The sequence below is a fragment of the Scyliorhinus torazame genome, chromosome 17, assembly GCF_047496885.1.
Source record: "Scyliorhinus torazame isolate Kashiwa2021f chromosome 17, sScyTor2.1, whole genome shotgun sequence".
Classification (NCBI taxonomy): domain Eukaryota; kingdom Metazoa; phylum Chordata; class Chondrichthyes; order Carcharhiniformes; family Scyliorhinidae; genus Scyliorhinus; species Scyliorhinus torazame.
The window spans coordinates 181921843-181948980 of record NC_092723.1 but is presented as its reverse complement, the minus strand read 5'-3'; the positions used below and the strand labels follow the sequence as shown (position 1 = coordinate 181948980).

General features: G+C 45.2%; 2 protein-coding genes across 3 annotated transcripts in view; one reads left to right on the top strand and one right to left on the bottom strand.

Moving 5' to 3' along the window:
* Positions 1-211: 211 nt before the first annotated feature.
* Positions 212-26365, top strand: lyrm1 (LYR motif containing 1). Of its 2 annotated transcripts, XM_072481783.1 has the most exons (6): positions 3241-3259; positions 6331-6489; positions 22316-22376; positions 22473-22504; positions 25185-25309; positions 25393-26365. In XM_072481783.1, exons 2-5 carry the CDS (start codon positions 6331-6333, stop codon positions 25296-25298), a joined length of 366 nt encoding a protein of 121 aa, XP_072337884.1. In that variant the 5' UTR covers positions 3241-3259; the 3' UTR covers positions 25299-25309; positions 25393-26365. The 2 variants fall into 2 exon arrangements, with proteins under 2 accessions (XP_072337885.1, XP_072337884.1); XM_072481784.1 differs by lacking the exon at positions 3241-3259 and adding an exon at positions 212-373 and having other exon boundaries at positions 25185-26365.
* dnah3 (dynein axonemal heavy chain 3) overlaps positions 26364-27138 on the bottom strand; it is a 194462-nt gene continuing 193687 nt past the window's right edge. The window contains exon 60 of the mRNA XM_072481778.1: positions 26364-26812. Coding sequence (XP_072337879.1) covers positions 26459-26812 — 354 coding nt within the window. The 3' untranslated portion in view covers positions 26364-26458. The remainder of the gene's footprint in view (positions 26813-27138) is intronic.

The following is a 27138-nucleotide window of genomic DNA, read 5'->3' as shown; positions in this document are numbered from 1 at the left end:
GAGAGGTACGCATGCGCGGTACTCCAGTCGCCGAGAAACCTGTTGCGCGCCCTTGGGGGGGGGGGGGGCGGGGCGGGCAGAGGTGAGCGCGCAGCGCCGCCAATCGTGGATGGGGAAAGGTGAAAGATGCGCGCGCAATTGGCTGTGTGGCCGTGCTCGAGTGCCGCCGGGAGGCGCGCGTGCGCACTGCAATCTGCCGGCCTGGCGCAGGCGCGCTGCAATCTTCCTGTCCGGCGGTTGTCCGTTGCCGCCCCCCCCCACCGACCGGCAGTCAACTGCCGCCGGTGATGCCGCTTGTTTGAAGAAGCCGCGGTACGACCTGCAACCTGGCAGAAAACGCCGCGTCTCTTCCTGCGGCTCACCTCCGCCCAACGTGAGTGAGCCGGTGACGATTCCGGTACTCTTTTTAATCGGTGGAGAGGCCAGTCCCTGCCTTTGGGGCGGAGAGAGAGGGCTAACGCTGCACTCTGAATAGTAGGCCCCTGGAAAGCACTGACGATCATGGGGCCACTCTATGACTTTCTACAGCACGGAAATGGGCCCTTCGGCCCATCACGTCCGTGCCCGCCCATCCCAACATCTCTAATCCCCTTTTCCAGCACATGGCCCGTAGCCTTGTACGCTGCGCCCTTTCCCCTGCTCATCCAAATACTTCTTAAACGTGGCGATGATTAGCCGAGGCATCGAATGCAAGAGCAGGGAGGTCATGCTGGAACTGCCTAAAACACTGCTTGGGCCACAACTGCGAGTCCTGCCTGCAATTCTGGTTATCAGGCAGATGTAATTGTACCGGAGAGGGTGTAAAGGAGATTTACCAGGAGGAATGAGGAGAGATTAGATAGATTGGGGCTGTTTTCCTTTCCTGAGGAAGGAGCAGCGCTCCAAAAGCTAGTGACATCGAAACAAACCTGTTGGACTTTAACCTGGTGTTGTAAGACTTCTTACTGTGCTCACCCCAGTCCAACGCTGGCATCTCCACATCATGTTTTCCTTGGATCAGTGAAGGTTAGGAAGAGGTCTGATAGAGGTGTACAGGATAATGAGGGGGCATAAATAGGGTGGCACTTTTTCCATTAGTAGCGGGGTCAATAACCAGGAGACATAGCCTTCTTTCTACCTCTTACTTTAAATCGAAGAGGGGAGTTGAGGAGAAACATTTTCACCCAGAGAGTCTGGAACTCACTGCCCTGAAAGGGTGGTTGAGTCAGAAACTCGTAACATTTAAGAAGTATTTAGATATTCACTTTTGCAGTTCTATGGGCCACGTGCTGGAAAATGTGATTCGTGACTGGCGTGGACACGATGGGCCAAATGGCCTCCTGTGCTGTAAACGTCTGAATCTACCGGTATAGGAGTAGCCTATTCAGTCCGTTGAGCCTGCCCTACCATTCAGTATGAATATTGTTGATCATCCACGTCAATGCCGTTTTCCCCGCACTATCATAATGTCAATGGTGTTTAAAAATGTCAGTCTCTCTTGAAACCTACTCAATGACTGAGCTTCCATAGCCCTCTGGGGTAGAGACTTCCAAAGATTCACAACTCTATTGAGTAAATAAATGCATTTCATCTCATCTCAGTCCTCAGTGGGCTCCCCATATTTTGAAATTGTGTGTCCTGGTTCTAGACTCTCCAATGAGGGGAAACATATTACCTGCATCTACCTTGTGTCTCAACTGCCTCTTTTATTCCATGAGCTGTAACTTTGTTCACCCAGTCTGTTGTGTGGCACTATATCAAATGCCTTTTCCATGTATACAGCATTCCAAATCAACAGCATTGCCATCATCAACCTTCTCTATTACCTCTTCAAAAAACACTCCAGCAAGTTGGTTAAACATGATTTTCCTTTAAGAAATCCACATTGGCTTTGCTTAATTAACCCACATTCGTCCATGTGATTATTAATTTTGTCCTGAATTATTATCTAGAAGTTTCACCATCACCAAAGTTGAACTGACTGGTCTGTTATTACTGGGGGCATATCTTTACATCCCTTTTTGAACCAGAGTGTAACGTTTACGATTCTCCAACACTCCAGCACCATGGTCAGTACCTCTGCAATTTCCATTCTCATTTATCTCAGTATCCTTGGATGCATCTCATTCAGTGGTGTCTGATCAACTTTTAAGTACAGATAACCAAACCAATACCATGTCCTTTTCAATTTTAAACCTATCTAGTGTCTGAATTACTTCATCTTTTATCATGGCCAGGGTAGTATCTTTTTCCTTCATAAAAAGAGAAACAAAGCATTCATTTTGTACCTCAGCTATGCCCTCTGCCCCTGTGTCAATCCCCTTTTTGGTCCCTAATCTCCTTTTACCACCCTGCTACTATCTATGTGTGCCTTTAGAAGACTTTGGCTTAACTTTTATGCTAGCTCCTGGTCTCTTTTCATACTCCCTCTGCTCTTATTTGCTTCTTCGCCCCTCCTCTGAACCTTTTATATTCGGCTTGGTTTTCAATTATATTTTCTACCTGACATCTGTCATAAACACACCTTTTCTTCATAATTTTAATTTCTATCTCCTTTTTCATCTGGGAATTGTTTGCCTCACCTTTCCCTTTGAGGGCATATACCTTGACTGTGCCTGAACCATCTCTTCTTTGAAGGTAGCCCATTGATCAGCTACCGTTTTACACAGAGGGTAGTGGGTGCCTGGAACTCACTGCCGGAAGAGGTGGTGGAAGCAGGGACGATAGTGACGTTTAAGGGGCATCTTGACAAATACATGAATAGGATGGAAATTGAGGGATACGGACCTAGGAAGTGTAGAAGATTTTAGTTTAGACGGGCAGCATGGTCGGCACGGGCTTGGAGGGCTGAAGGGCCTGTTCCTGTGCTGTACTTTTCTTTGTTCTTTGTTCAATCTTTGACTTCAATTTATTTGGCCCAGATCCATTCTTACCCCATTGAAGTTGGCCTTCTCTCAGTTAATTATTCTCACCCTGGATTGTTCTTTGTCCTTTTCCATAGTCTGCCTAAAACACTTGATACTATGATCACTGTCCCCTAAGTGTTCGCCTACTGACATTTGATCTACTTGACATTTCCAAGAACCAGGGTATTTTTATTAGTTCATGGGACGTGAGCGTCACTGGCTGAGCTACCATTTGTTGCCCATGCCAAATTGCCCTTGAACTGAGTGGCTTGCGAGGGCATTTAAGAATCAACTACATGGCTGTAGGCCTGGAGTCACAGTGATATGAGATAAGGATGGCAGATTTCCTTCCCCAAAGTACATCAGTGAACCAGGTGGGTTTTTAAGACAATCGTTTCACAGTCATCGTTAAACTTTTAATTCCTGATTTTTTGATTGAATTCAAATTTCACTATCTGCCATAGTGGGTTTCGAACCTGGGTCTGTAGAGCATTACATTGGGTTTCTGGATTACTAGTCTAGTGACAATTCCCCTCGGACTGGAAACAAACTGCTGAAGAAAATGTTCCTGAACGTATTCTAGGAACTCTTGCCCATCTCTGCCCTTTACTATACAACTATCCCAGTACAGATTTGGATAATTAAATCCCCCATTGTAACTGATTGTAATTATCACTGTCTGTGTGCACGTTCTCCCCGTGTCTGCATGGGCTTCCTCCAGGTCCTCCGGTTTCCTCCCACAAGTCCCGAAAGATGTACTGTTAGGTGAATTGGATATTCTGAATTCTCCCTCTGTGTACCCGAACAGGCACCAGAATGTGGCGACTAGGGGCTTTTCACAGTAACTTCATTGCGGTGTTAATGTCAGCCTATTTGTGACAATAAAGATTATTATAAGTATTCTATAATTTTTGTACACCTCTGCAAATTTGTTCCTCTCCATCCTTACCACTGGATTAAACCGAGTAATGGAATTGCACCTTTTTTTGTTTCTGAGCTGTCACCAAATAGATTTTGTTCTTGGAGGTGTCGAAAATACAACTTTATTGCTAATTATTTACTTTAATACAATTGCATACGAACTGAATCATAACTGAGAAATGGAATATCAAGCAATACGTAAGTTGGTCAAATACATGGCAAAGGAAATCATTAAACACTAAAGCATAAATAAATCACTTTTAAAATAAACAATTAGGATGATTCAAGGATTCAGGAAGGCAGGAACTCAGGAGGGCGACCTCAGCCATGAGGTCTTACTTTAAGGAAATCCTTATCGACGGTCCAATCCCTCATTTACTCTAATTGGTTTCTAATTCTCAGCTGAGACCTCCTGATTTCTTCAAATAGATGTCTGTTAGTGGATGATTTATTAATCAAACAGTGGCCATTACTTGAGATTGACGTGTCCATCAGGAATAATTCGGTGCACAACCTTGTGAGAATAGGTTTCTCATGCCACTGCTGGCCATTGACCTTGCTGTAACTAATTAGTTGATACATTCTTATTGCTAAATGCACTGAAATACAATAGTGTATTCATTATATGAAACATTCATTGAAACAATGTCTAAGTTTCTACAGAAAAACTCTAGAGTTCAATCGTTAATTCATTGAGAACAGACTCAAAAACAGCTTCTTCCCCACTGTCACCAAACTCCTAAATGACCCTCTTATGGACTGACTTCATTAACACTACACCCTGTATGCTTCATCCGATGCCAGTGCTTATGTAGTTACATTGTATATGCTGTGTTGTCCTATTATGTATTTTCTTTTATTCCCTTTTCTTCTCATGTACTTAATGATCTGTTGAGCTGCTCGCAGAAAAATACTTTTCACTGTACCTCGGTACACGTGACAATAAACAAATCTAATCCAATCCAATTATCTGAAACAGTGACTGTCTTTTCACCTTTTATAAGGTTTAAATAATTCCACTCTTTAGCTATACTTTCAATTAGCACCTAAAAGCATCAATAATCTATCAGTCTCTCTGGGACATTATCTTTCTTCAGCACTTCAATACTCTCCTTTATCAATATCAGCACCCCCTCCTCCTTTCCTTTACAGCGATATTTTAACATGCAGACCAACCCTTCTTTGAGCTAGTTTTCAGTTATAGCCACAACATCATGCTGGTAGGACTGAATTGATAATTGTACTAGACCATGTAAGGCTAATTACATGGGAGATTATTAACATTTTAGACAATGGCTTAATTATTCCTCTTCAGCAAATAATATTGACAAATAAAAAAAAAACAGATATGGCCACTGTTGGTTCAGCCGCAATGATTTGCAATTGTATGGCATCTTTAACAAAAAAATGTCTCCAGGCAAGACAGAAGCAGATGCCAAGTCTTCAAAGAGAGGAGTTTTGTAAAGACTTTTAATGGTCATAGATGTAGAGGAAATTCAAAGAGGTAAATCAAAATGGGCGATCACTGGGATTGAGTGGAGTGGGGGGAAACAATGTAGAAAGTTGTTGCGTTACTGGGCCAGTCGGCATGTAGCTGCAGGAATAGAATGGGAAAGCATGGAGTGGTTCATATATGACTACCAGTTTCGGGTGGTAATGATGTATTTGGATATTGTGAAGAATAGGAAATATGTGGCAAATTTGGAGTTGGAGATTTTGGCAGAGGAGAAGCCAGGTTTCAAGCCTTGGATACATAATGAAATCAATGGTAAGGAAGCTTATGCTTTATTGGAAAAATTTCTGACTGTCAAATTCAGTTATGAGTCAATGTGGATAGATGGGAACTGGATTTTAATCGCATATTGTGTTTACAAAGACTGTCAGGGGTGGTGGAAGAAAGCATATACTGCATATGAGGAAGGCAAAATTCCTTGGTGGGGGGGTTGAAGATGAAAAATACTTTTCAACAGAATTTACGTTCTTCTAGTCTTGTAATTCTATTATGTATGATGGCATTCAGCAGCCATTTTGAATATTCATTTTTTTTTTCCCCCCTCCTTCCTACAAGGGGGCCAGTTTAGCTCAGTTGGCTGGATAGCTGAGTCATGATGCAGCGTGAATCCAATAGCATGGGTTCAATTCTCGTACCGGCTGAGGTTATTCATGAAGGCCCACCTTCTCAACCTTGCCCCTCACCTAAGGTTTGGTGATTCTCAGGTTAAATCACCACCTGTAAGCTCTCCTTCTCAAAGACGAAAGCAGCCATCTGGGACTATGGTGACTTACAAGCATGTGCAGAGAACTATTTCAACTCAAATATTGTATACTTACTTGATGATAGTGGAATGTAACTAAAGTTACTTAAATATCGAATGTGACCACTGAATCAGGTCAGTCAGCACAATTGCTTATTTACCTGTGTTTATACTCCACTTAACTTTAACCTGGCCCTTTTCATCTAACTTTCAGCATAATCTTCGAAATTATTACTGTAGCTTCACAAATTTTCTCTGCATTTCAACAGATGACCATAGCAACAAGATGTGATGTGCTTGGCCTTTATCGAAGAATCTTCAGAATAGCAAGGACATGGCAGTCACTGTCAGGCTTAACCGATGACACTTTAAAAGAAAAGGACTACATCATAACAGAGGCCAGAACATTGTTCAGAAAAAATAGAAATGCAAGTCACAATGTTTTAATTCATGGAATGTTTATTCCATTTTTATGGGGGGAAATATGTAATAAAAGATATTTATTTGCAAGTTAACAGACAGTATTGCCAATAGTGCCTCTTCAGCAGGCAAAATCAAAATCATTAATTTTCTAGTCTTCCATTTCTATTTATTGAGATACTTTATTAAACCAAAGTGTTAACAACAATCAGTGGAGTCAGCTGGAAGGAGTTATTGAGGTTGGGCATAGTCATTAATACAAAGAGTTACTTCTGTCTCAGATTTTAACTTAATAGTTAGCCTCACTCCAATCATTTTTAAAGGCAGTTCTGAAATGAAGGCTTCAGAACTTTGGGGATTACATTAATATAATTTGCTAAATGGAAAAATCCAGATTTAATTCATAACAGAAAATGCTGTAAATACTCAGGTCTGACAGCATCTGTTGATAGAAAACAAAGTTAACAATTCAGGTCAATGACCCTTCATCAGAGCTGAGAAAAGTTAGAAATGTAATAGGTTTTGAACAAGGTGCAAGATCACCATTACTAGTGGCCCTACAAGACTCTTTGTCATTGAAATTATCCTGTCTTCCGCCTGATCACAGAGCTTTTTGTTACTTGTCCCACCCATCCTTTGGTCAAAATCTATAACATCTCTATTTTTTTCTCCGTTTTGATGAAAGGTCATTGACCTGACATATTAACTCTCTTTTCTGTCAATAAATGCTGCCTGGTCTGCAGAGTATTTCCAGAATTTTCTGTTTTTATTTGGATTTCCCGAATCTGCAGTATTTTGCTTTTTGATGAAGATTGAATGTTATTTTGAAGTGGCAAGTGTTTGCTGTACTTACATGGGGCAGACATTTCAAAATTTTGTCTGTGTTTCTGTAAAAATAAGGTACAACGTGAGTATTTTTGCATTTGACTTCACTGGAAAAGCTGTTGCTGTCGTAAAGGAGGAGGCATTAGCAATATTGATTAGATAAAGAGGCAGCACTTAAAAGTTGCCAATCCTCAGAGTAGAACAGTCACGTGCTCCAGTCACGTGGCAGAGAACTGACAGTTTGCAAATGGTACACCCTGTTTTAGAAAAAGGGAAAATGATCTATAGTTGATGGATTGATTCATCAGCTTAATGTTGGTGGTAGGGAAACATTTAGAGATAATCTAGGACAGAATTGCCATTTATAATCTTTTATTTTTTGTTTAATAAACATTTTATTGAGGCATTTTTGGTATTACAACAACAACAAAATAAACAATGTACATGAATCAATAAACATAGTGCAAAAGACGTCTCCCTCCCTTACAGGTCCCACCTTTATTAACCCCCTTCTGCAGACGATTAATTTTCCGCAAAGAAATCGACGAACGGCTGCCACCTCCGGGCGAACCCTAACATTGACCCTCTCAAGGCGAACTTGATTTTCTCCAAACAGAGACAGCTAGCCATGTCCGATAGCCAGGTCTCCGACTTTGGGGGCTTTCAGTCCCTCCGAGCTAATAGTATCCGTCTCCGGGCTATCAGGGAAGCAAAGGGCAAAACGTCTGCCTCTTTCTCCTCCTGGATTCTCGGATCTTCCGACACCCCGAAAATCAGCACCTCTGGACTCGGTGCCACCCTTGTTTTTAACGCCATCTGCAAACCCCTGCCAAAATCCCCTCAGCTTCGGACATGCCCAAAACATGTGGACATGGTTCGCTGGTCCTCTCGCACACTTTGCACATTTGTCTTCCACCCCAAAGAATCTGCTCATCCAGGCCACTGTCATGTGAACCCGATGAACGACCTTGAATTGTATCAGGCTGAGCCTGGCACATGTTGTGGACGCGTTGACTCTACTCATCGTCCGCCCACAGACCATCCTCTATCTCTCCTCCCTGCTCCTCCTCCCACTTGTGCTTCAGCTCCTCGGTCTGCATCTCCTCTGACCCCATAAGTTCCTTATAAATGTCGGAGACGCTCCCCTCTCCCACCCTCCCTCTGGAAACTCCCCTGTCCTGAATCCCCCTTGGTGGTAGGAGCGGGAAGGTTGACACCTGTCTACGTAGGAGCTCCCGCACATGCAGGTACCTGAATTCATTTCCCCTCGCCAACCCAAACTTCTCTTCCAGCTCCCTCAAACTCGGAAAGCTCCCCTCTATAAACGTATGCCCCATCCTCTCAATCCCTGCTCCCTGCCATACCCGGAACCCCCCATCCATACTTCCCAGGGCAAACCGGTGATTATTACAGATTGGGGACCAGACCGATGCTCCATCTGCTCCCATATGTCTCCTCCATTGTCCCCAGACTCTCAGGGCCGCCACCACCATGGGGCTGGTGGAGTACCGTGCCGGTGGGAACGGCAGAGGCGCAGTTACCAACGCCCACAAACTGGTGCCCTCGCATGAAGCCGCCTCCATATGTTCCCATGCCGACCCTCCCCCCACCACCCACTTCCTGATCATGGCTATATTCGCCGCCCAGTAATAGTTACTCAAATTTGGCAGCGCCAGCCTGCCCTCTCCTCGACATTACCTTCCTTACTTGCGGGGTCTTGCCCGCCCAAACAAAGCCAGTGATCACTTTGTTGACCCGTTTAAAAAAGGACCGCGGAACAAAAATGGGGAGACATTGAAATACAAACAGAAATCTCGGGAGGACCGTCATCTTCACCGTCTGCACCCTCCCAGCTAGTGACAACGGAAGCGCGTCCCATCTCCGAAAATCGTCCTTCATTTGGTCTACTAGTCGGGCCAGATTTTATTTATACAGCCGGTCCCATTCCTGCGCCACTTGGATGCCTAGATACCTAAAGCTTCCCCCCACCAATCTAAACGGTAGCTCCCCCAATCGCCTCTCCTGTCCCCTCGCCTGAACCGCAAACATCTCACTTTTCCCCATATTTATACCCTGAAAATCGGCCAAATTCCCCTAGAATCCTCATGATTTCTTCCATCCCCTCTACTGGGTCCGATACATACAGAAGCAGGTCGTCTGCAAAAACTGAGACTCTGTGCTCCTCCCTCCTTCCCCCCCCCCCCCCCCGACCATCCCCTTCCAGCTCTCGGAGCAATTGCCCGCAGCTCTACAGCTAGCGCAAACAACAGTGGGGAGAGGGGCATCCCTGTCTCGTCCCCGGTGCAGTCTAAAGTAGTCCGATGTTGTCCTATTCGTCCGTACGCTCGCCACAAGAGCCTGATACAGCAACCTGACCCAGTCAATAAAGCCCCACCCAAATATGAACCATCCCAGTATCTCCCACAGATTACCATTCTACCCGATCAAAAGCCTTCTCTGCGTCCATTGCGACCACTACCTCCACCTCCCTACCTTCCAGGGGGGCATCATGATCACGTTTAATAGCCTTCTTACATTGGCCACCAACTGCCTACCCTTTTTTTTAAAAAATATATTTTATTGAAATTTTTCATTCACAATTTTTCCCCTTACACATCAAACAAAAAGAAAAGTTAACAGTACAAGTAACATGATAACTACAATCTAATAAAGAGTAACTAACTAACATGGTAAACTAACCAAATAACATAAAATGAAACTTCCCTCCCCCCCCCCCCCCCCTCCCCCCTGGGTTGCTGCTGCTGGTCATCTATCTTCCCTCTAACATTCCGCTAGGTAGTCGAGGAACGGTTGCCACCGTCTGGTGAACCCTCGAGCCGATCCTCTCAGCGCAAACTTAATCTGCTCCAGTTTAATGAACCCCGCCATATCGTTTATCCAGGCCTCCAGTCCGGGGGGTTTCGCTTCCTTCCACATGAGTAAAATCCTACGCTGGGCTACTAGGGACGCAAAGGCCACGACATCGGCCTCTTTCGCCTCCTGCACTCCCGGCTCATCCGCAACTCCAAATAAAGCTAACCCCCAGGCTGGTTTGACCCGGACCTTCACCACTTTCGAGATCACTCCCGTCACTCCCCTCCAATACCCCTCCAGTGCCGGGCACAGCCAGAACATATGCGTGTGGTTTGCCGGGCTTCCGCCGCAACTCCCACACTTGTCCTCCACTCCGAAGAACCTGCTCAACCTTGCTCCCGTTATGTGTGCTCTTTGCAGCACCTTAAATTGAATCAGGCTAAGCCTGGCACACGAGGAAGAGGAATTTACCCTGCTTAGGGCATCCGCCCACAGACCCTCCTCTATCTCCTCCCCGAGCTCTTCTTCCCATTTTCCTTTCAGTTCGCCCACCAGCTCCTCCCCCTCTTCTCTCATCTCTTGGTATATCTCTGACACCTTGCCCTCCCCGACCCACACCCCCGAGAGCATTCTATCCTGGATCCCCTGTGTCGGGAGCAATGGAAATTCCCTCACCTGTTGTCTTGTGAACGCCCTCACCTGCATATACCTAAAGAAATTTCCCCGGGGCAGCTTATACTTTTCCTCCAACGCTCCCAAGCTCACAAACGTCCCATCTATAAATAAATCTCCCACCCTCCTAATTCCCAACTGGTGCCAGCTCTGGAATCCTCCATCCATTCTCCCTGGGGCAAATCTATGGTTGTTCCTAATTGGGGACCCCACCAAGGCACCCAGCACACCTCTCTGTTGCCTCCATTGCCCCCAGATAGTTAATGTTGCCGCCACCACTGGGTTCGTGGTAAATTTTTTTGGTGAGAACGGTAGTGGCGCCGTCACCAGCGCCTCTAGACTCGTCCCTTTACAGGACTTCCTCTCTAATCTTTTCCACGCCGCTCCCTCTCCTTCTATCATCCATTTACAGATCATCGCCACATTGGCGGCCCAGTAGTAGTCGCCCAAATTCGGCAGCGCCAGTCCCCCTCTGTCTCTACTACGTTGTAAGAACCCCCTCCTTACCCTCGGAACTTTCCCTGCCCACACGAAGCTAGTGATGCTCCTGTCTATTTTTTTAAAGAAGGCCTTAGTGATCAGTATAGGGAGACATTGGAATACAAATAGGAACCTCGGGAGGACCATCATCTTAATTGCCTGCACTCTGCCCGCCAGTGACAGTGGCTGCATGTCCCACCTCTTGAAATCCTCTTCCATTTGTTCCACCAATCGTGTCAGATTAAGTCTGTGCAAGGTTCCCCAGCTCCTGGCTATCTGAATCCCCAGGTATCGGAAGTTTCTTTCCACTCTCCTTAAAGGCAGGCCATCTATCCCTCTACTCTGGTCCCCAGGGTGTATCACAAAAAGTTCACTCTTTCCCATGTTAAGCCTATATCCCGAGAAATCTCCGAACTCCCTCAATGTCTGCATGACCTCTGTCATCCCCCCCACTGGGTCCGTCACATACAGCAGTAGGTCATCTGCGTAGAGTGACACTCGGTGTTCTTCTCCCCCTCTAATCACCCCTCTCCATTTTCTGGAGTCTCTCAGCGCCATGGCCAGTGGTTCAATTGCCAACGCGAACAGTAATGGAGATAGCGGGCATCCCTGTCTTGTTCCCCTGTATAGTCGGAAATACTCCGATCTTTGCCGACCCGTGACCACACTTGCCGTTGGGGCCCCATAGAGGAGTTTGACCCAGCTAACAAACCCGGCCCCGAACCTGAACCTCCTCAGCACCTCCCATAGATACTCCCACTCCACCCTATCAAATGCCTTCTCTGCATCCATTGCCGCCACTATCTCTGCCTCCCCCTCTGCTGGGGGCATCATTATCACCCCTAATAGCCGTCGCACGTTAACATTTAGTTGTCTCCCCTTTACGAATCCTGTCTGGTCTTCGTGCACCACCCCCGGGACACAGACCTCTATCCTCGTTGCCAGCACCTTTGCTAGCAATTTGGCGTCTACATTTAGTAGTGAAATAGGCCTAAAGGACCCGCACTGCAGCGGATCTTTATCCCGCTTCAAAATTAGCGATATTGTCACCTCCGACATTGTCGGGGGTAGAGTCCTCCCTTCCCTGGCCTCGTTAAAAGTCCTCACCAACAGCGGGGCCAGCAAGTCCACATATTTTCTATAAAATTCCACCAGGAACCCATCTGGTCCCGGGGCCTTCCCTGCCTGCATGTTCCCCAGCCCCTTGGTAACCTCGTCCACCCCAATTGGTGCCCCCAGGCCATCCACCTCCTGCTCCTCCACCCTCGGGAACCTTAATTGGTCCAAAAACTGCCGCATCTCCTCTTTTCCCTCCGGGGGTTGGGACCTATAAAGTCTTTCGTAAAAGGTCTTAAACACCTCGTTTATCTTCCCTGCTCTCCGCACCGTAGCTCCCTTTTCGTCTCTAATTCCCCCTATCTCCCTCGCCGCTGTCATCTTTCGCAGCTGATGGGCCAACAGGCGACTAGCCTTTTCCCCATATTCATATCTCATCCCCTGTGCCTTCCTCCACAGCACCTCCGCCCTCCTAGTGGTCAGCAGGTCGAATTCCGTCTGGAGTCGTCGTCTCTCCCTGTATAGTCCCTCCTCCGGAGCCTCCGCATATTCTTTATCCACCCTTAAAATCTCCCCCAGTAATCTTTCCCTTTCCTTGGCCTCTGTTTTCCCTTTGTGGGCCCTGATGAAGATCAGCTCTCCTCTGACCACCGCCTTTAGTGCTTCCCATACCACTCCCACTCGGACCTCCCTGTCGTCATTGGCCTCCAGGTATCTCTCGATACATCCCCGCACCCTTCCACAGACTCCCTCATCCGCCAACAATCCCACATCTAATCGCCAGAGTGCACGCTGCTCCCTCTCCTCTCCTAGTTCCAGGTCCACCCAATGTGGGGCATGATCTGAGATAGCTATGGCTGAATACTCAGTTTCTTCCACCCTCGAGATCAACGACCTTCCCAAAACAAAAAAATCTATCCGGGAGTACACCTTGTGAACATGGGAGAAGAAGGAGAACTCCCTGGCCTTCGGTCTAACAAATCGCCATGGATCCACTCCCCCCATTTGGTCCATAAACCCCCTAAGCACCTTGGCCGCTGCCGGCCTTCTTCCGGTCTTAGATCTAGATCTATCTAACCCTGGGTCCAGCACGGTGTTGAAGTCTCCCCCCATTATCAAATTTCCTACCTCCAGGTCCGGGATACGTCCCAGCATCTGCTTCATGAATCCCGCATCATCCCAATTCGGGGCATATATGTTAACCAACACGACCTCCGTTCCCTCCAGCCTGCCACTCACCATCACATATCTGCCTCCACTATCTGCTACAATGCTCCTAGCTTCGAATGATACCCGTTTCCCCACCAGTATGGCCACCCCTCTATTCTTTGCATCCAGCCCTGAATGGAACACCTGTCCCACCCATCCTTTCCTTAACCTAACTTGGTCCGCCACCTTCAGGTGCGTCTCCTGGAGCATAGCCACGTCTACCCTCAGTCCTTTCAAGTGCGCGAACACTCGGGCCCTTTTAATCGGTCCATTTAGGCCTCTCACGTTCCACGTGATCTGCCGCACTGGGGGGCTACCTGCCCCCTTCCCGTGTCGGCTAGCCATCACCCTCTCTAGGCCAGTCCCACGTCCCGATTCCGCGCTCCCACCCGTTTCCCAGGTGGCGCATTCCAGCCCCGACCGCCCTTTCTTTAACCAGTTCCTCTTTGATTTCTGCAGCAGCAACCCAGTTATCCCCCCCCCCCCCCCGCTAGATCCCCATCTAGCGTGATTGCTCCCCCCATATTACTTCCGAAAGTCAGCTGACTTCAACTGACCCCGGCTTCTCCCGCTCACTCCTTGACCCCCCCCGTGTGGGGAACTCCCATCTACCTTGCGCCTATCTTCCCGCCATCACCTTTCTGGCACGGGAACAAGGACAGTAGGCCCCGTATTCTCTGTAGTTGTCCCGCCTCTTGTGGCGCAGCTCCCTCTGCCGCCCCACTCCCATTCCTCATCCCCCGCCTATGTCTCTTTCCCCCCACCGGCGCCCACATTTCTTAGTGTCCCCCCCTTCCCAATTTACATCCCTATATACATCGACAGTGTCATTTCCCCTCTAAGATCAGTCCCTCAGTTCCGATCCAGTTTCTCGTCTTTAATAAAGGTCCATGCTTCTTCCGCCGTTTCGAAGTAGTGATGTCTCTCCTGGTACGTGACCCATAGTCGCGCCTGCTGCAGCATCCCGAACTTCACCTTCTTGTGTAGCACCTCCTTGGCTCGATTAAAACTCGCCCTCCTTCTCGCCACCTCCGCACTCCAATCCTGGTACACCCGTACCACCGCATTCTCCCATCTACTACTCCATACCTTTTTGGCCCATCTCAGAACCACTTCTCTATCATTGAAGCGATGAAATCGCACGATTGTCGCCCTAGGTGGTTCTCCCGCCTTTGGTCTCCTCGCAGGGACCCGATGAGCCCCCTCCACTTCTAAGGGGCCCGAAGGGGCCTCAGCTCCCATCAGCGAGCTTAGCATCGTGCTCACGTAAGCCCCGCAGTCCGCTCCTTCCACTCCCTCAGGAAGACCCAGGATCCGAAGGTTCTTCCTTCGTGCTCTGTTTTCTAGGGCCTCAATCCTTTCAATGCACTTTTTGTGGAGAGCCTCGTGCGTCTGTGTTTTGACCGCCAGGCACAGGATCTCGTCTTCATTATCCGTCACCTTCTGCTCCACCACGCGGAGCTCTGTCTCCTGGGTCCTTTGTGCCTCCTTAAGCCCCTCAATTGCCTGTAGCATCGGGGTCAGCACCTCCTTCTTAAGTAGCTCCACACACCTTCTTAAGAATTCGTCTTGATCGGGCCCCCATGTCGCCTGGGTTATAGAACAAAGAGATCTAGGAGTACAGGTTCATAGCTCCTTGAAGGTGGAGTTGCAGGTGGACAGGGTGGTGAAGAAGGCATTCGGCATGCTTGGTTTCATTGGTCAGAACATTGAATACAGGAGTTGGGACGTCTTGTTGAAGTTGTACAAGACATTGGTACGGCCACACTTGGAATACTGTGTGCAGTTCTGGTCACCCTATTATAGAAAGGATATTATTAAACTAGAAAGAGTGCAGAAAAGATTTACTAGGATGTTGCCGGGACTTGATGGTTTGAGTTATAAGGAGAGGCTGGATAGACTGGGACTTTTTTCCCTGGAGCGTAGGAGGCTTAGGGGTGATCTTATAGAGGTCTATAAGATAATGAGGGGCATAGGTAAGGTAGATAGTCAACATCTTTTCCCAAAGGTAGGGGAGTCTAAAACTAGAGGGCATAGGTTTAAGGTGAGAGGGGAGAGATTCAGAAGGGCCCAGAGGGGCAATTTCTTCACTCAGAGGGTAGTGAGTGTCTGGAATGGGCTGCCAGAGGTAGTAGTAGAGGCGGGTACAATTGTGTCTTTTAAAAAGCATTTAGATAGTTACATGGGTAAGATGGGTATAGAGGGTTATGGACCAAGTGCGGGCAACTGGGACTAGCTTAATGGTAAAAACTGGGCGGCATGGACTGGTTGGGCCGAAGGGCCTGTTTCCATGCTGTAAACTTCTATGATTCTATGATTCTATGAACTCACTCAGCTCTGCCACTGGTCCCAAATCAATACAGAAGGCATTACAAACAGCTTCCACAAAATGAGAAACTTAAAAAATAAAAAATAAATCCCCATGAACGTTGCAGCAAAGTTCAAAAGTTCTCAGTCCTCCACCAGTCCTTTCCTTTTCGCAAAGCCCAGCGCGTCCTCCGGCGACTCAAAATAAACGTTCCTCGTACGTGACCCAGAGACGGGTCGGATACAACAGTCCGAACTTCACCCTTTTCTTAAAAAGGATCGACCTGATCTGGTTGAAGCCTGCTCTTCTCCTGGCCACCTCAGCACTCAGGTCTTGGTCGACCCGCAGGATACTGTTGTCCCATTTACAGCTCCGTGTCTGCTTGGCCACTGTATTCAAGTACCTGTGGAATCTCACCACCATTGCCCTCGGGGGATCTCCCATTCATGGCTTCCTCGCGAGTGCTCTGTGAGCTTTGTCCACCTCCAAGGGTCGGGAGAATGCTCCATCCCCCAGCAGCTTCTCAAACATGTCCGCGATGTATGCCGCAGTGTCCGCTCCTTCGGACCCCTCCGGGAGCCCAACAATTCTCAAGTTCTGCTGGCGGGACATATTCTCTAGGTCCTCCACCTTCTCCAGGAGCTTCTTCTGCTGGTCTCTCAGCATCCCCACCTCCAACTCCACCACAGTTTGATGTTCCTCCTGCTCAGCCAGCGCCTTCTCTACCTTCTGGATCGCCTGATCTTGGGCATCAAACCTAAGCTTCAGCCGCTCAATTGACTCTTTTATCGGGTCCAAGCAGTCCTGTTTCTGCTTAGCGAGGCCTTCCTGAATAACTTGCTCCGTTGACCGCTGGGTTGACATGGTCCGGTCGTCCGCCATGCTATCTCCCGCTGCAGCTTCAGTCCAAGCCTTCTCTGTCTTTCTGTTTCTTTACGAGCACTTCTATTCCTCCTCTCCATGCACCGATGTGGGAATTCAGTACACAATTGCCTCTGTCATCAGTTTTTCAATTCAAGTCCGGTGGAAAATCGGGGGGATAGGTCCAAAAGTCCGACCCGAGCAGGAGCCACCAAATGTGCGACTTACTCCTTCATAGCCGCCACCGGAAGTCCCCGTTTATAATCTTTTATTCGTGTCACAAGTAGGCTTACATTAACACTGCAACAAAGTTACTGTGAAAATCCCCTAATCGCCACACTCCGGTGCCTGTTCAGGTACACGGAGGGAGAATTCAAAATGTCCAGTGCGCTAACAAGCATGTCTTTCGGTACTTGTGGGAGGAAACTGGAGCACCCGGAGGAACCCCACGTAGACACGGGGAGAACGTGGAAACTCCGCACATACAGTGGCCCAAGCCGGGAATCAAACCCAGGTCCTTGGCGCTGTGAAGCAACAATGCTAACTTAGTGCTACCGTGTCACCCCAGGAAAGTATAGAGTAATAAATGAAAGTCATAGTAGTGAAAAGTTGTTTCTCAGACTGAAGGACGGTATATACTGTGGTATTCAAAGGGGTCAGTATTAGAAATGATACACTGATATATTAAATAGTCTGGACTTGGATATAAATGGAATCATTTCTAAGTTTGCCGATGATATGAAACTCAGAACTATAGTATACAATGAGGAGAATAGTAACAGGGTTCAGGATGATATAGACTGGTGAAATGGACACAGATGAAATGTCGCACAAAGGTGTAAAGTGATGCATTTTGGTAGGAAGAATGAGAGGAGGCAATGGAAACTAATTGGTAGGATTTTAAAAGGTGTTAGGAGCAGCGAGACCTGGAGTTTGATGTACACAATTCTTTTGAAGATGGCACATCAGGTTGAGCAGCCTGTTTAAAAAAAAAAGCATGTGGAATACTTGCATTATTAATACAGGGATAGTGCATAAATGTACGGAGATTTTGCTTAGCCTTTATGAACACTGGCTGGGCCTCAGGTGAAGTGTTTCCCAATTCTGGGCACCACACTTTCAGAAGGATGCTACAGAATTGGAGAGGATGCAGAATAAATTTGTGAGAATGGTGCCGGAGATAAAGGATTTCAGTTCTGTCAAGAGACTGAAGAAGCTGGGATTGTTTTGTTTTCAGAACAGAGAAGGTTACAAGGAGATTTAATGGAAGTGTTCAAAATCATGATGTAAATAAGAGGGTTGTTCCATTAGAAGAAAGGTTGGTAACCGGGGGACACAAACTGATGATAATTGGAAAAAGAATCAAAGGTGATTTTGATGAAACAACGTTTTAAAACATTTCAGTTGTGATCTGGAATGTACTGAAAAGGAGGTGGAAGCAGATTTATTAATAACATTCAAAAGAGAATAGTGAAGGAAAAAATGACAGTATGATGGGGAATGAGAAGGATGATGGAATTAATTTGGATAGCCCTGCAGAGATTGACCACATGACCTCCTCCTGTGCTGTATCATTTTATATTAAAACTGCTGAAAAAAATAGACATGTCAAAGTTTTTCATCTTGCCCTCATTAAGACACTACGCAAGAATAACAATACAAGGGGAAAACAACAATTCGTACTGTATATGAGAGAGCACTGATAGGCAAATAGACTCTGATTGGCAGAGGTGTTGTCAAAGAGAATGCACCAGGTGACTGACAGTTAACTGCCTAGCATTGGATGCTTTATACACTGAGTAACAATCAATCTCATTTATGTTTACACTGGTGGATCTTGAAATAACAGTTTCTAATTTTGATTTTTTTTTTCCCCCGCACATATACCTGTGTACTATAAACGCACTCTATTCTAGCTGAAAGACAGAATTCCCACTAAATGTCTCTTCAGTGCGTGTGATGGTCAAGCATTTCCTTAAACCTGAATTGAAGTTGTCACAAATAAAAGTTTTTGTTGAAAATGGTTAAGTGGGTGGCAGCATAATATTTACACAAAAGGAAAAATACTGTAGATGCTGGAAATATGAAATAAAAACGGGTCAGGAGCATGTGTGGAGTAGGAAACAGTTAATTATTTCAAGTCGTTGACCATCACCTGAATATTCCGACATAAGGTTCTCAAACTGAAATGCTAACTCTGTTTTTCTCCTGGTCAAGAAAACGGGTAGTTTAAAGTGATCTATATTTGTATTGTTAAATATTAGAAATAAGGTATAGGTTTAAGTGGGTTTAATTTAGTGGTTCTGTCTAAGAAAAATAAAACTCTAGTTAGATTCATGTTAGACAAAAAGGTGTTTGTATGTGTGGGGGTTTTAGTCAGTTTAAACTGAGCTTTTGTTTTGCTTAGTTAGAGAGATTTACGGCGTGAAAACTAAACATGAGGTTGGAGAAATAATGAGCAGTTGCTTAGCAATCATGCGGCACCGTACCCTATCAGTTAATTAGAGGAGGCTAAAGAGATAAGGCGATAGGTCCTGAAAATATTCCGGCATTAGTACTGAAATGCTCCAGAACTTGCCGCATCCCTAGCTAAGCTATTCCAGTACAACTACAACACTGGCATCTACCCAGCAATGTGGAAAATTGCCCAGGTGTGTCCTGTGCACAAGAAACAGGACAATCCAACCCAGCCAATTACCGCCCTATCAGTCTACTCTCTATCATAAGCAAAGTGATGAAAGGAGTCATTAACAGAGTTATCAAGCGACACTTAATCAGCAATAACCTGCTCACGGACGCTCAGTTTGGGTTCTGCCAGGGTCACTCAACTCCTGACCTCATTACAGCCTTGGTTCAAACATGGACAAAAGAGCTGAATGTCAAAGGTGAGGTGAGAGTGACTGCCCTTGACATCAAGGCATCATTTGACCAAGTATGGCATCAAGGAGCCCTCGTTAAACTGGAGTCAATGGGAATCGGGAGGAAAATTCTCTGCTGGTTGGAGTCATACCTGGCACAAAGGAAGATGGTTGTGTTGTTGGAGGCCAATCATCTCAGCTCCAAGACATCACTGCAGGAGTTCCTCAGGGCAGTGTCCGAGGCCCAACCACCTTCAGCTGCTTCATCAATGACCTCCCTTCCATTATAAGGTCAAAAGTGGGGATGTTTGCGGATGACTGCACAATGTTCAGCACAATTAGCGAATCCTCAGAAAATGAAGCAGTCCATGCCCATATGCAGCAAGACTTGGACAATATCTAGGCTTGGGCTGAGAAGTGGCAAGTGACATTCATGCCAGACAATGACCATCTCCTACAAGAGAGGATCTAACCATTGCCCCTTGACATTCAATGGCTTTACCATCGCTGAATCCCCCACAATCAACATTCTGGGGGTTACCATGGACTAGAAACTGAACTAGGCTAGCCATGTTAATACTGTGGCAACCAGAGCAGAGCAAAGGCCCCGGATCCTATGGCAAGTAACTCGCCTCATGATCCCCCAAAGCCTGACGACCATCTACAAGGCACAAATCAGGGTGTGGAATACTCTCCACGTGCCTGGGTGAGTGCAGCTCTAACAACACTCAAGAAGCTCAACATCGTGTTAATTCAGGACAAAGCAGCCTACTTGATTGCTACCCCTTCCACAAGCATTCAATCTCTCCACCACCGATGAACAGTGGCTGCCGTGTGTACCATCTACAGGATGCACTGCAGGAACTTGCCAAGGTTCCTTAGACAGCACCTTCCAAACCTATGACCACTGCCCTAGAAGTACAGGAGCAGAAGATACCCTGGAACCCCACCACCTGGAGGTTCACCTCCAAGTCACTCACCACCCCAACTTGGAAATATATCGCCGTTCCTTCACTATCGCTGGGTCAAAATCCTGGAACTCCCTCCCTAACAGCATTGTAGCTGTACCAACACCTCCAGGACTACAGCGGTTCAAGAAGACAGCTCCTCACCACCACCTTCTGACGGGCAACAAGGGATGGGCAATAAATGTTGGCCTAACCAGTAGCATCCCGTAAATTAATTTTTTTAAATCTCCACTTTGCTGGAAGAAAAACCATACCATGAAATAATGGTGAAGAAAACAAATGAGGAAACTAGTGAAGTTTCCAGGAAACTTGAATAATGGAACAAAGGAAACTGGTACGAGGGCCGGGAACTGTTCAGTGAAGCTGAGGGACAGCATGGTGACACAATGATTAGCTCTGTTGCCTCACAGCCCCAGGTTTCAATTCTGGCCTCGGGTGATTGTCTGTGTGGAGTTTGCACGTTCTCCTGTGTCTGCATGTGTTTCCTCCTGGTTTCCTCCCACAGTCCAAATATGTGCAGGTTAGGTAAATTGGACATGCTAAATTGTCCCTTAGGGTCCAAAAGATTTGGTGGGATTACGGGGATAGGGTGGGGGCATGGGTGTAGGTGGGGTGTTATTTCAGAGGTCGGTGCAGACTTGATGTGCCAAATGGCCTCCTTCTGCACTGTAGGACTCTGATTCTCATAGAATTTACAGTGCAGAAGGAGGCCATTCGGCCCATCGAGTCTGCACCGGCTCTTGGAAAGAGCACCCTACCCAAGGTCAACACCTCCACCTTATCCCCATAACCCAGTAACCCCACCCAACACTAAGGGCAATTTTGGACATTAAGGGCAATTTATCATGGCCAATCCACCTGACCTGCACATCTTTGGACTGTGGGAGGAAACCGGAGCACCCGGAGGAAACCCACGCACACACGGGGAGGATGTGCAGACTCCGCACAGACAGTGACCCAAGCTGGAATCGAACCTAGGACCCTGGAGCTGTGAAGCAATTGTGCTATCCACAATGCTACCGTGCTGCCCCAATCATCTTCAGCTTCTATGAAGCTGAAGATGAAGCTTGGCTAGTCAGAAGCCGAAACACATCTAAAGTAGTTCTAAGGTTTGTGACACATTACTACAACTTGTGAGGCATTATTTGAAATAATTGTGGAAATCGGCTGGTTCTCGGAATTCAATGTATAAGTATCTAAGACAAGGGTAGCCTGAAAGGAGAGGTGGAAAACCTGGATCTGGATTCCTTGTCAAAACAGTGGAGTGGAAGCTTGCTTGAACGGATAATTGGAAAACCTGGAGCAGGAGTCTTAATTAAAGAAAATGTTAAAACATGTTTTTTTGGGAGCGGAGTTTGGAAACTTTAATCTGGGGAGATTGTGAGAATAAATGCACAGAAGATCGGTTCAGTGGCATCGGCCATTTGGTTCTAGAGTGGAGTGTTATCTTTGAAAACTGGTATACTTTGGGAATCTAAGGAACCACATTAACACATAATCAAACACTTTACATTTAATAATTTTTTTTTCTTGCTGTTAAAAACTAATTAGCAGTCCTGTGACTCTGCTCCTTCATTTTTTCTTAAAGAAGTAAAATGTTGCGGTTGTCTAAGCCCGGGTCCATTCTGGGTCCTTCCCATCCAGTATTAATATCAACTGGGATCGTAACATCCCTCTGAATTACCTATTATTTCCAGAATTTTCTTTATTAATTTATCGTAGCATATGTTATAGGCTTTGGTTATTCTTCATTTGTTATAGTATTAATAAACTCATTTTGTAGTTAACAGATGTAGAAGCGATTAAAATCTGCATTCAAGAATGCCAAACAAGGATAGAAATGGGTAAGAGTCTTCAAGCTTTATCAATGTTTTACTATAATCTCTTAGACGGGTGAATATAACATTTGTTTTTTAAAATTATGTTTATTGCTTTTGCAGGGCTACATTACAGAATTCCTTACCCTAGACCAGTAAGTTATCATCTCTACAATATAAACACGTTGTGAAATGTTTGTTCCTAAGTTTTGCTTTCACTGAGCCAATTTTCACCTTTGTCTCCGATCAACATATTCTACTATTTTATCTTAATGCCAATATCAGCACCTTCTGTAGTCCTTAATGCTGCCATTAACACTTCCTTTGTCTTGTGCCCCGAACATCTTGTCAATTTCTCCTTGCTCAGACCTACAACTGACCTTTACTTTGCTCCACTCCCTCTTATGCTGTAGAAAACCATCAAATTTCTCCCTCTCATTAACTCTGAAGAAGAGTCATACCGGACACAAAACAGTTCTCGCTCCACAGATGTTGCCAGGCCTGCTGAGGTTTTCCAGTATTTCCTGTTGTTTATGTTGTAAAATTGGTTTGTAAAATAGATCAATGAAATGAATCATCGCATTACTGAACATTCAGTATGAGCCACAAAATAATTGAGCATTTTCTTTAGAGTCTCCTTTGCTAAACGTGCAATTAGAAATAAAGACAAAAACTGTCAATTACAGCTGGAAGCACCCAAGATTGTTTTTACACACAATTGGTATCTAATTATCCTGAACACTGCAATTTGCTGGAGAAATCCATTTGGAACTATCCTCCACCGAATACATTTTGCTGGAGAAGTTGCTTTTATCAGGACAAATTGCTGTAGTTTCTCTTGTAAGTTCTGTATTTTCTGGAAACTCTACGTTCTCACATTCTCCCCGTGTCTGCATGGGTTTCCTCCGGGTGCTCCGGTTTTCCCCACAGTCCAAAGATGTGCAGGTTAGGTGGATTGGCCGTGATCAATTCCCTCTTAGTGTCCAGGGATGTACAGGTTAGGTTATGGGGCTACAGGTTAGGGTAGGGTGGACATGGTAGAGTGTTATTTGAAGGGTTGGTGCAGACTCAAGTGGACCGAATGGACTCCTTCTTCACTGTAGAGATTCTATGATTCTTTTGAAACTATCTCTATAATTTACTATTGAAATAGACCCTGTTGAGCAAATAGATTTAATTTGCTGTGCAGTTGATTTGTAAATCAATGTTGAGGCCTGACATAACTCAGTGATGTCAATAAATACCGATAGTTGTTGAGGTGCTAAAACTCTGAACCTTCTTCGAAGCATATACTTTGGTTCCTTTATAGCCAATTTATAAATAATGATATGGGTGGGATTATAGTGCAATGTGTTTTATCATGTATACAATATGTACCAATTAGAGCATCATCCTCAAAATCTCTATACTTAAACCCATGAAGTATAATTTGTTTTTCATGTACAAATTTGCATAAAACACCCCAAGGCAGAGAGAGTGCCCATCTGAACAGAAACAAAACAATTGCCACAACAAATCACTACCTCAGTAATTGCAACATGTGATCCGAAAGGCTTATAGTAATGGTTAAGGTTACCTCACCCCTTTGTTGTCGTAGGTTCAATTCCCAGCACAGAAACTCAGTTCATTAGGTTTGTTGTTTTACAGCCACACTGTTGTTTGAAGAACAATTGACTTAAGTGCTGACATTGAGAAAGTTAGCAAAACAATTGTAATCAAACACACTGAATCAGAATGCCACCTATTTCTGTCCAGGCTCGCGCAATGAGTGATTAATGAAAATAACCGAAATAGAAAGTATTTTTTTTAAATGTAGGCTTGAAGGGAGCTGTGAAAATTGGTATTATTGATTCGCTGATCTTGTGCTCCTAGAAGGGACCTGTTGTATCAGAGTATGGTTCGGAGATGAGCTGCAACACTGTAACCCCAATTTTCTGACCTTTTGCCCCTGTTGAGTAAGGTTTCCTTGTGGAGCACCGAATGTACCGTTATTCCTTGATTCCAAAAGAGTACATGGCCTATGTACCAAATATATCAGTCAAATTGCTGAATTGAAAACAATTGAGCAATATGGTAGAGAGAACTGATAAGATTATTTTATGATGTGGAGATGCCGGCGTTGGACTGGGGTGAACACAGTAAGAAGTCTTACAACACCAGGTTAAAGTCAAAACAAACCTGTTATAATCTTCTTACATTATTTATTATTTATGAGTAGTGTTTTTTTGCCGGGGGTAGCAGATGGAGGCAGGAAGTGTAGACGGGGACTGGCTAATCATGCTCATATGTTCTGGGGTGCGAGAGGTTTGAGAGCTATTGGGGGGCGGGTGTTCGGGACCTTATCGAGGATAGTAGGGGTTGAGGTGAAGCCGGACCCCATGGTGGCGACCTTTGGGGTGCCGGAGTTGCTGGAGGGGAAGGGAGCCGATGTCGTGGCCTTTGCCTCTCTGAGTGCCCGGCGACAGGTTCTTTTGAATTGGAGGTCAGCTGTGCCACCAGGAGTTGCAGCTTGGCTGGGGGATTTATATGGCTTTCTCCAGTTGGAGATAATGAAATTTGCCTTAAGGGGTTGGAAGTGGGCTTCGAGGTAGGTGGAGGCCATTCATGGCAATATTTGAGGAGCTGTTCATTGTGGGACGGGGGGGGACAGAGAAGGGACTAAAAGGGGGGAAATGTATAAACTATACTTTGTTTTGATTGGATGTCGAATTGATGTTCCTGACTGTTTGGAATAAAATATCTTTAAAAAAAGATTATTTATGAATATTATCAATGTACTTTTTGAAATATAGTTTCATCACCCTATACCTTTAATTTGCTCCATATTATCCACAGATACATTTACCTCCTATGGGACTTGCTGATAAAAAGGGACGCAAGTTTAAAATGCAAGAAAGGCTCAGGAAAATTGCCAAACCAGTGTATCTACAATCACATGAGGAGATTTAATTGTGACTGGGGTCAGCAACCCTTTAAACTATTTTCTTTGATCATGTAAACATATTTGATTATTTAAGTGGTTTACATTGTATTGTATTTCTAGGAAGTAAAATTTCTGTTATGGAAAAGAAAACTGCTTCCTGCAAACTGTTTGAACTAGAGAGTTCATAATTACGTTGTGGGACTACACTGGAAGAGAATTATCTTGAACATAGTTTATTGAAGATTGAAGAATATTTTCAATACAAAAACATTTTGAAAAATGTTCCAATATCGAGCCAAATATTGAGTTCCTGTGCTACACTGTGGGCTTTGCCTCAGCACTTCTGGGTCAGTTATGCTCCTGTTGCATGTAAGTTGTATATTAATGCAGTGGGAAAATGCCTATGGCACTCAGGATTTTCACATTGTTTGTGGGTCAACCTCTTTAAGGTTCCATTTTTACTGTATACTTTTATAAATGCATTTTACACTGCAATGTAGTATTTGCCTGATTTTACTTTTCTTTCCTTATTGCCTTATTCTTATTCATTCTCCGGAGATGAGCATCATTGGTAATGCCAGCATTTATTTCCATCCCTAGTTGACCTTCAGAAAATGATGTTGAGCCTTCTGTTTGAACGGTTGAAGACTGAGTGGTCAAGGTGCACCCACAGTGCTGTTGGGTGTTGAAGGCCTCAGAGCACTACCAACATTTGCCACTGCTCCCGATACTGCTGCCAGCAATGGAGAGATGCTGGTCGGGATGTCTGCCCTACTGTGGGCCTTGATCATTGGGCGGCCTGAGACTGCCTCTCTTTAGTGCTTGATTGTTAAGTGCTTGATTGCACTTAAATAGTGTTGGGCCTTTCAGAGAGAAGCGATGCAGGGCTCCCACTGGTTCTCCAACTGGTGAGGAATGCTCCCATTGCACAAACTAAATTCTTCCCAATCCATTGCTACACCCTTCAGACTTTTTTTACACATCCATCTTTTTCTCACATGACTTTTGTTGAACATGAATCTAGTTAATATTTTATTATCAAAAACAAATCATTGTTGCTTTGTATCTGAATAAATGAACTGTATGCAAAAAATGTTTTGACATAAAATTATTTACTTCCCAATTTCCAAGGTGAATATACATAATCACTTCTCATATTCGGATATTCAAAGATTAGCAAGACATTTTAGTCATCCAACTGACAGAGAGCTGCCACACCCCGATTTATCCAGTGCTGTTCTGGTTTATCTGATGAAAGCTCTATTGGAAGAACATAATTTGTTGAGTGACCAGTTGTGGATAAGGTACCTCTGCGAGCACTGGTTTTATAGACCGGACAGTAATAGATATTTAGATGCAGAAATGATGTACTAACTCCTGGTTTAAGCCAGATAATGGGCATAGTATCAAACAAAATTTTGGGAAATGATTCCCCAATAACCATTTTTTCTCTATCCCAACGAGCACCTTCCAAAAACAGACCCTTAACGTAGGCCCCATCTACTGGTTTTTTGAACATTTCATTTTCTTCTTTCATAACCTGGAAAGTATAAGAGAAACAAGTCTGGGGTAATGTACTAATACAAAAACAAACCATTTTGGCTACATGCCAAGAACATGCCAAGTAATCTTACATCAGAATAGGAAAACCTTACAGCAAAGAGAAACAGGTTCACTCAACACTTCAATTTAAAAACATGTTTTGAATAAGGACACAGGCATTAAATGTAAACATGCTATCAAAACTGCAAATGATCGAATATCCTACTCTTTATTTACTATCTAAGCTCCTACTGGAAAGTGGCTCCAACAGAAATATACTCGAGCAAGGAATCATGTTTTGGAGATGTGCACTGAGGGAAAAGT

What these genes read in the sequence shown, in the direction of transcription:
- lyrm1 (XM_072481784.1), top strand. Translation starts at nt 6,331, where the DNA reads ATGACCATAGCAACAAGATGTGATGTGCTTGGCCTTTATCGAAGAATC. An exon ending in CCAAACAAGGATAGAAATGG is followed by an intron (nt 22,377 to 22,472) that starts GTAAGAGTCTTC and finishes TTGCTTTTGCAG; the next exon opens with GGCTACATTACAGAATTCCT. An exon ending in GAATTCCTTACCCTAGACCA is followed by an intron (nt 22,505 to 25,184) that starts GTAAGTTATCAT and finishes TATTATCCACAG; the next exon opens with ATACATTTACCTCCTATGGG.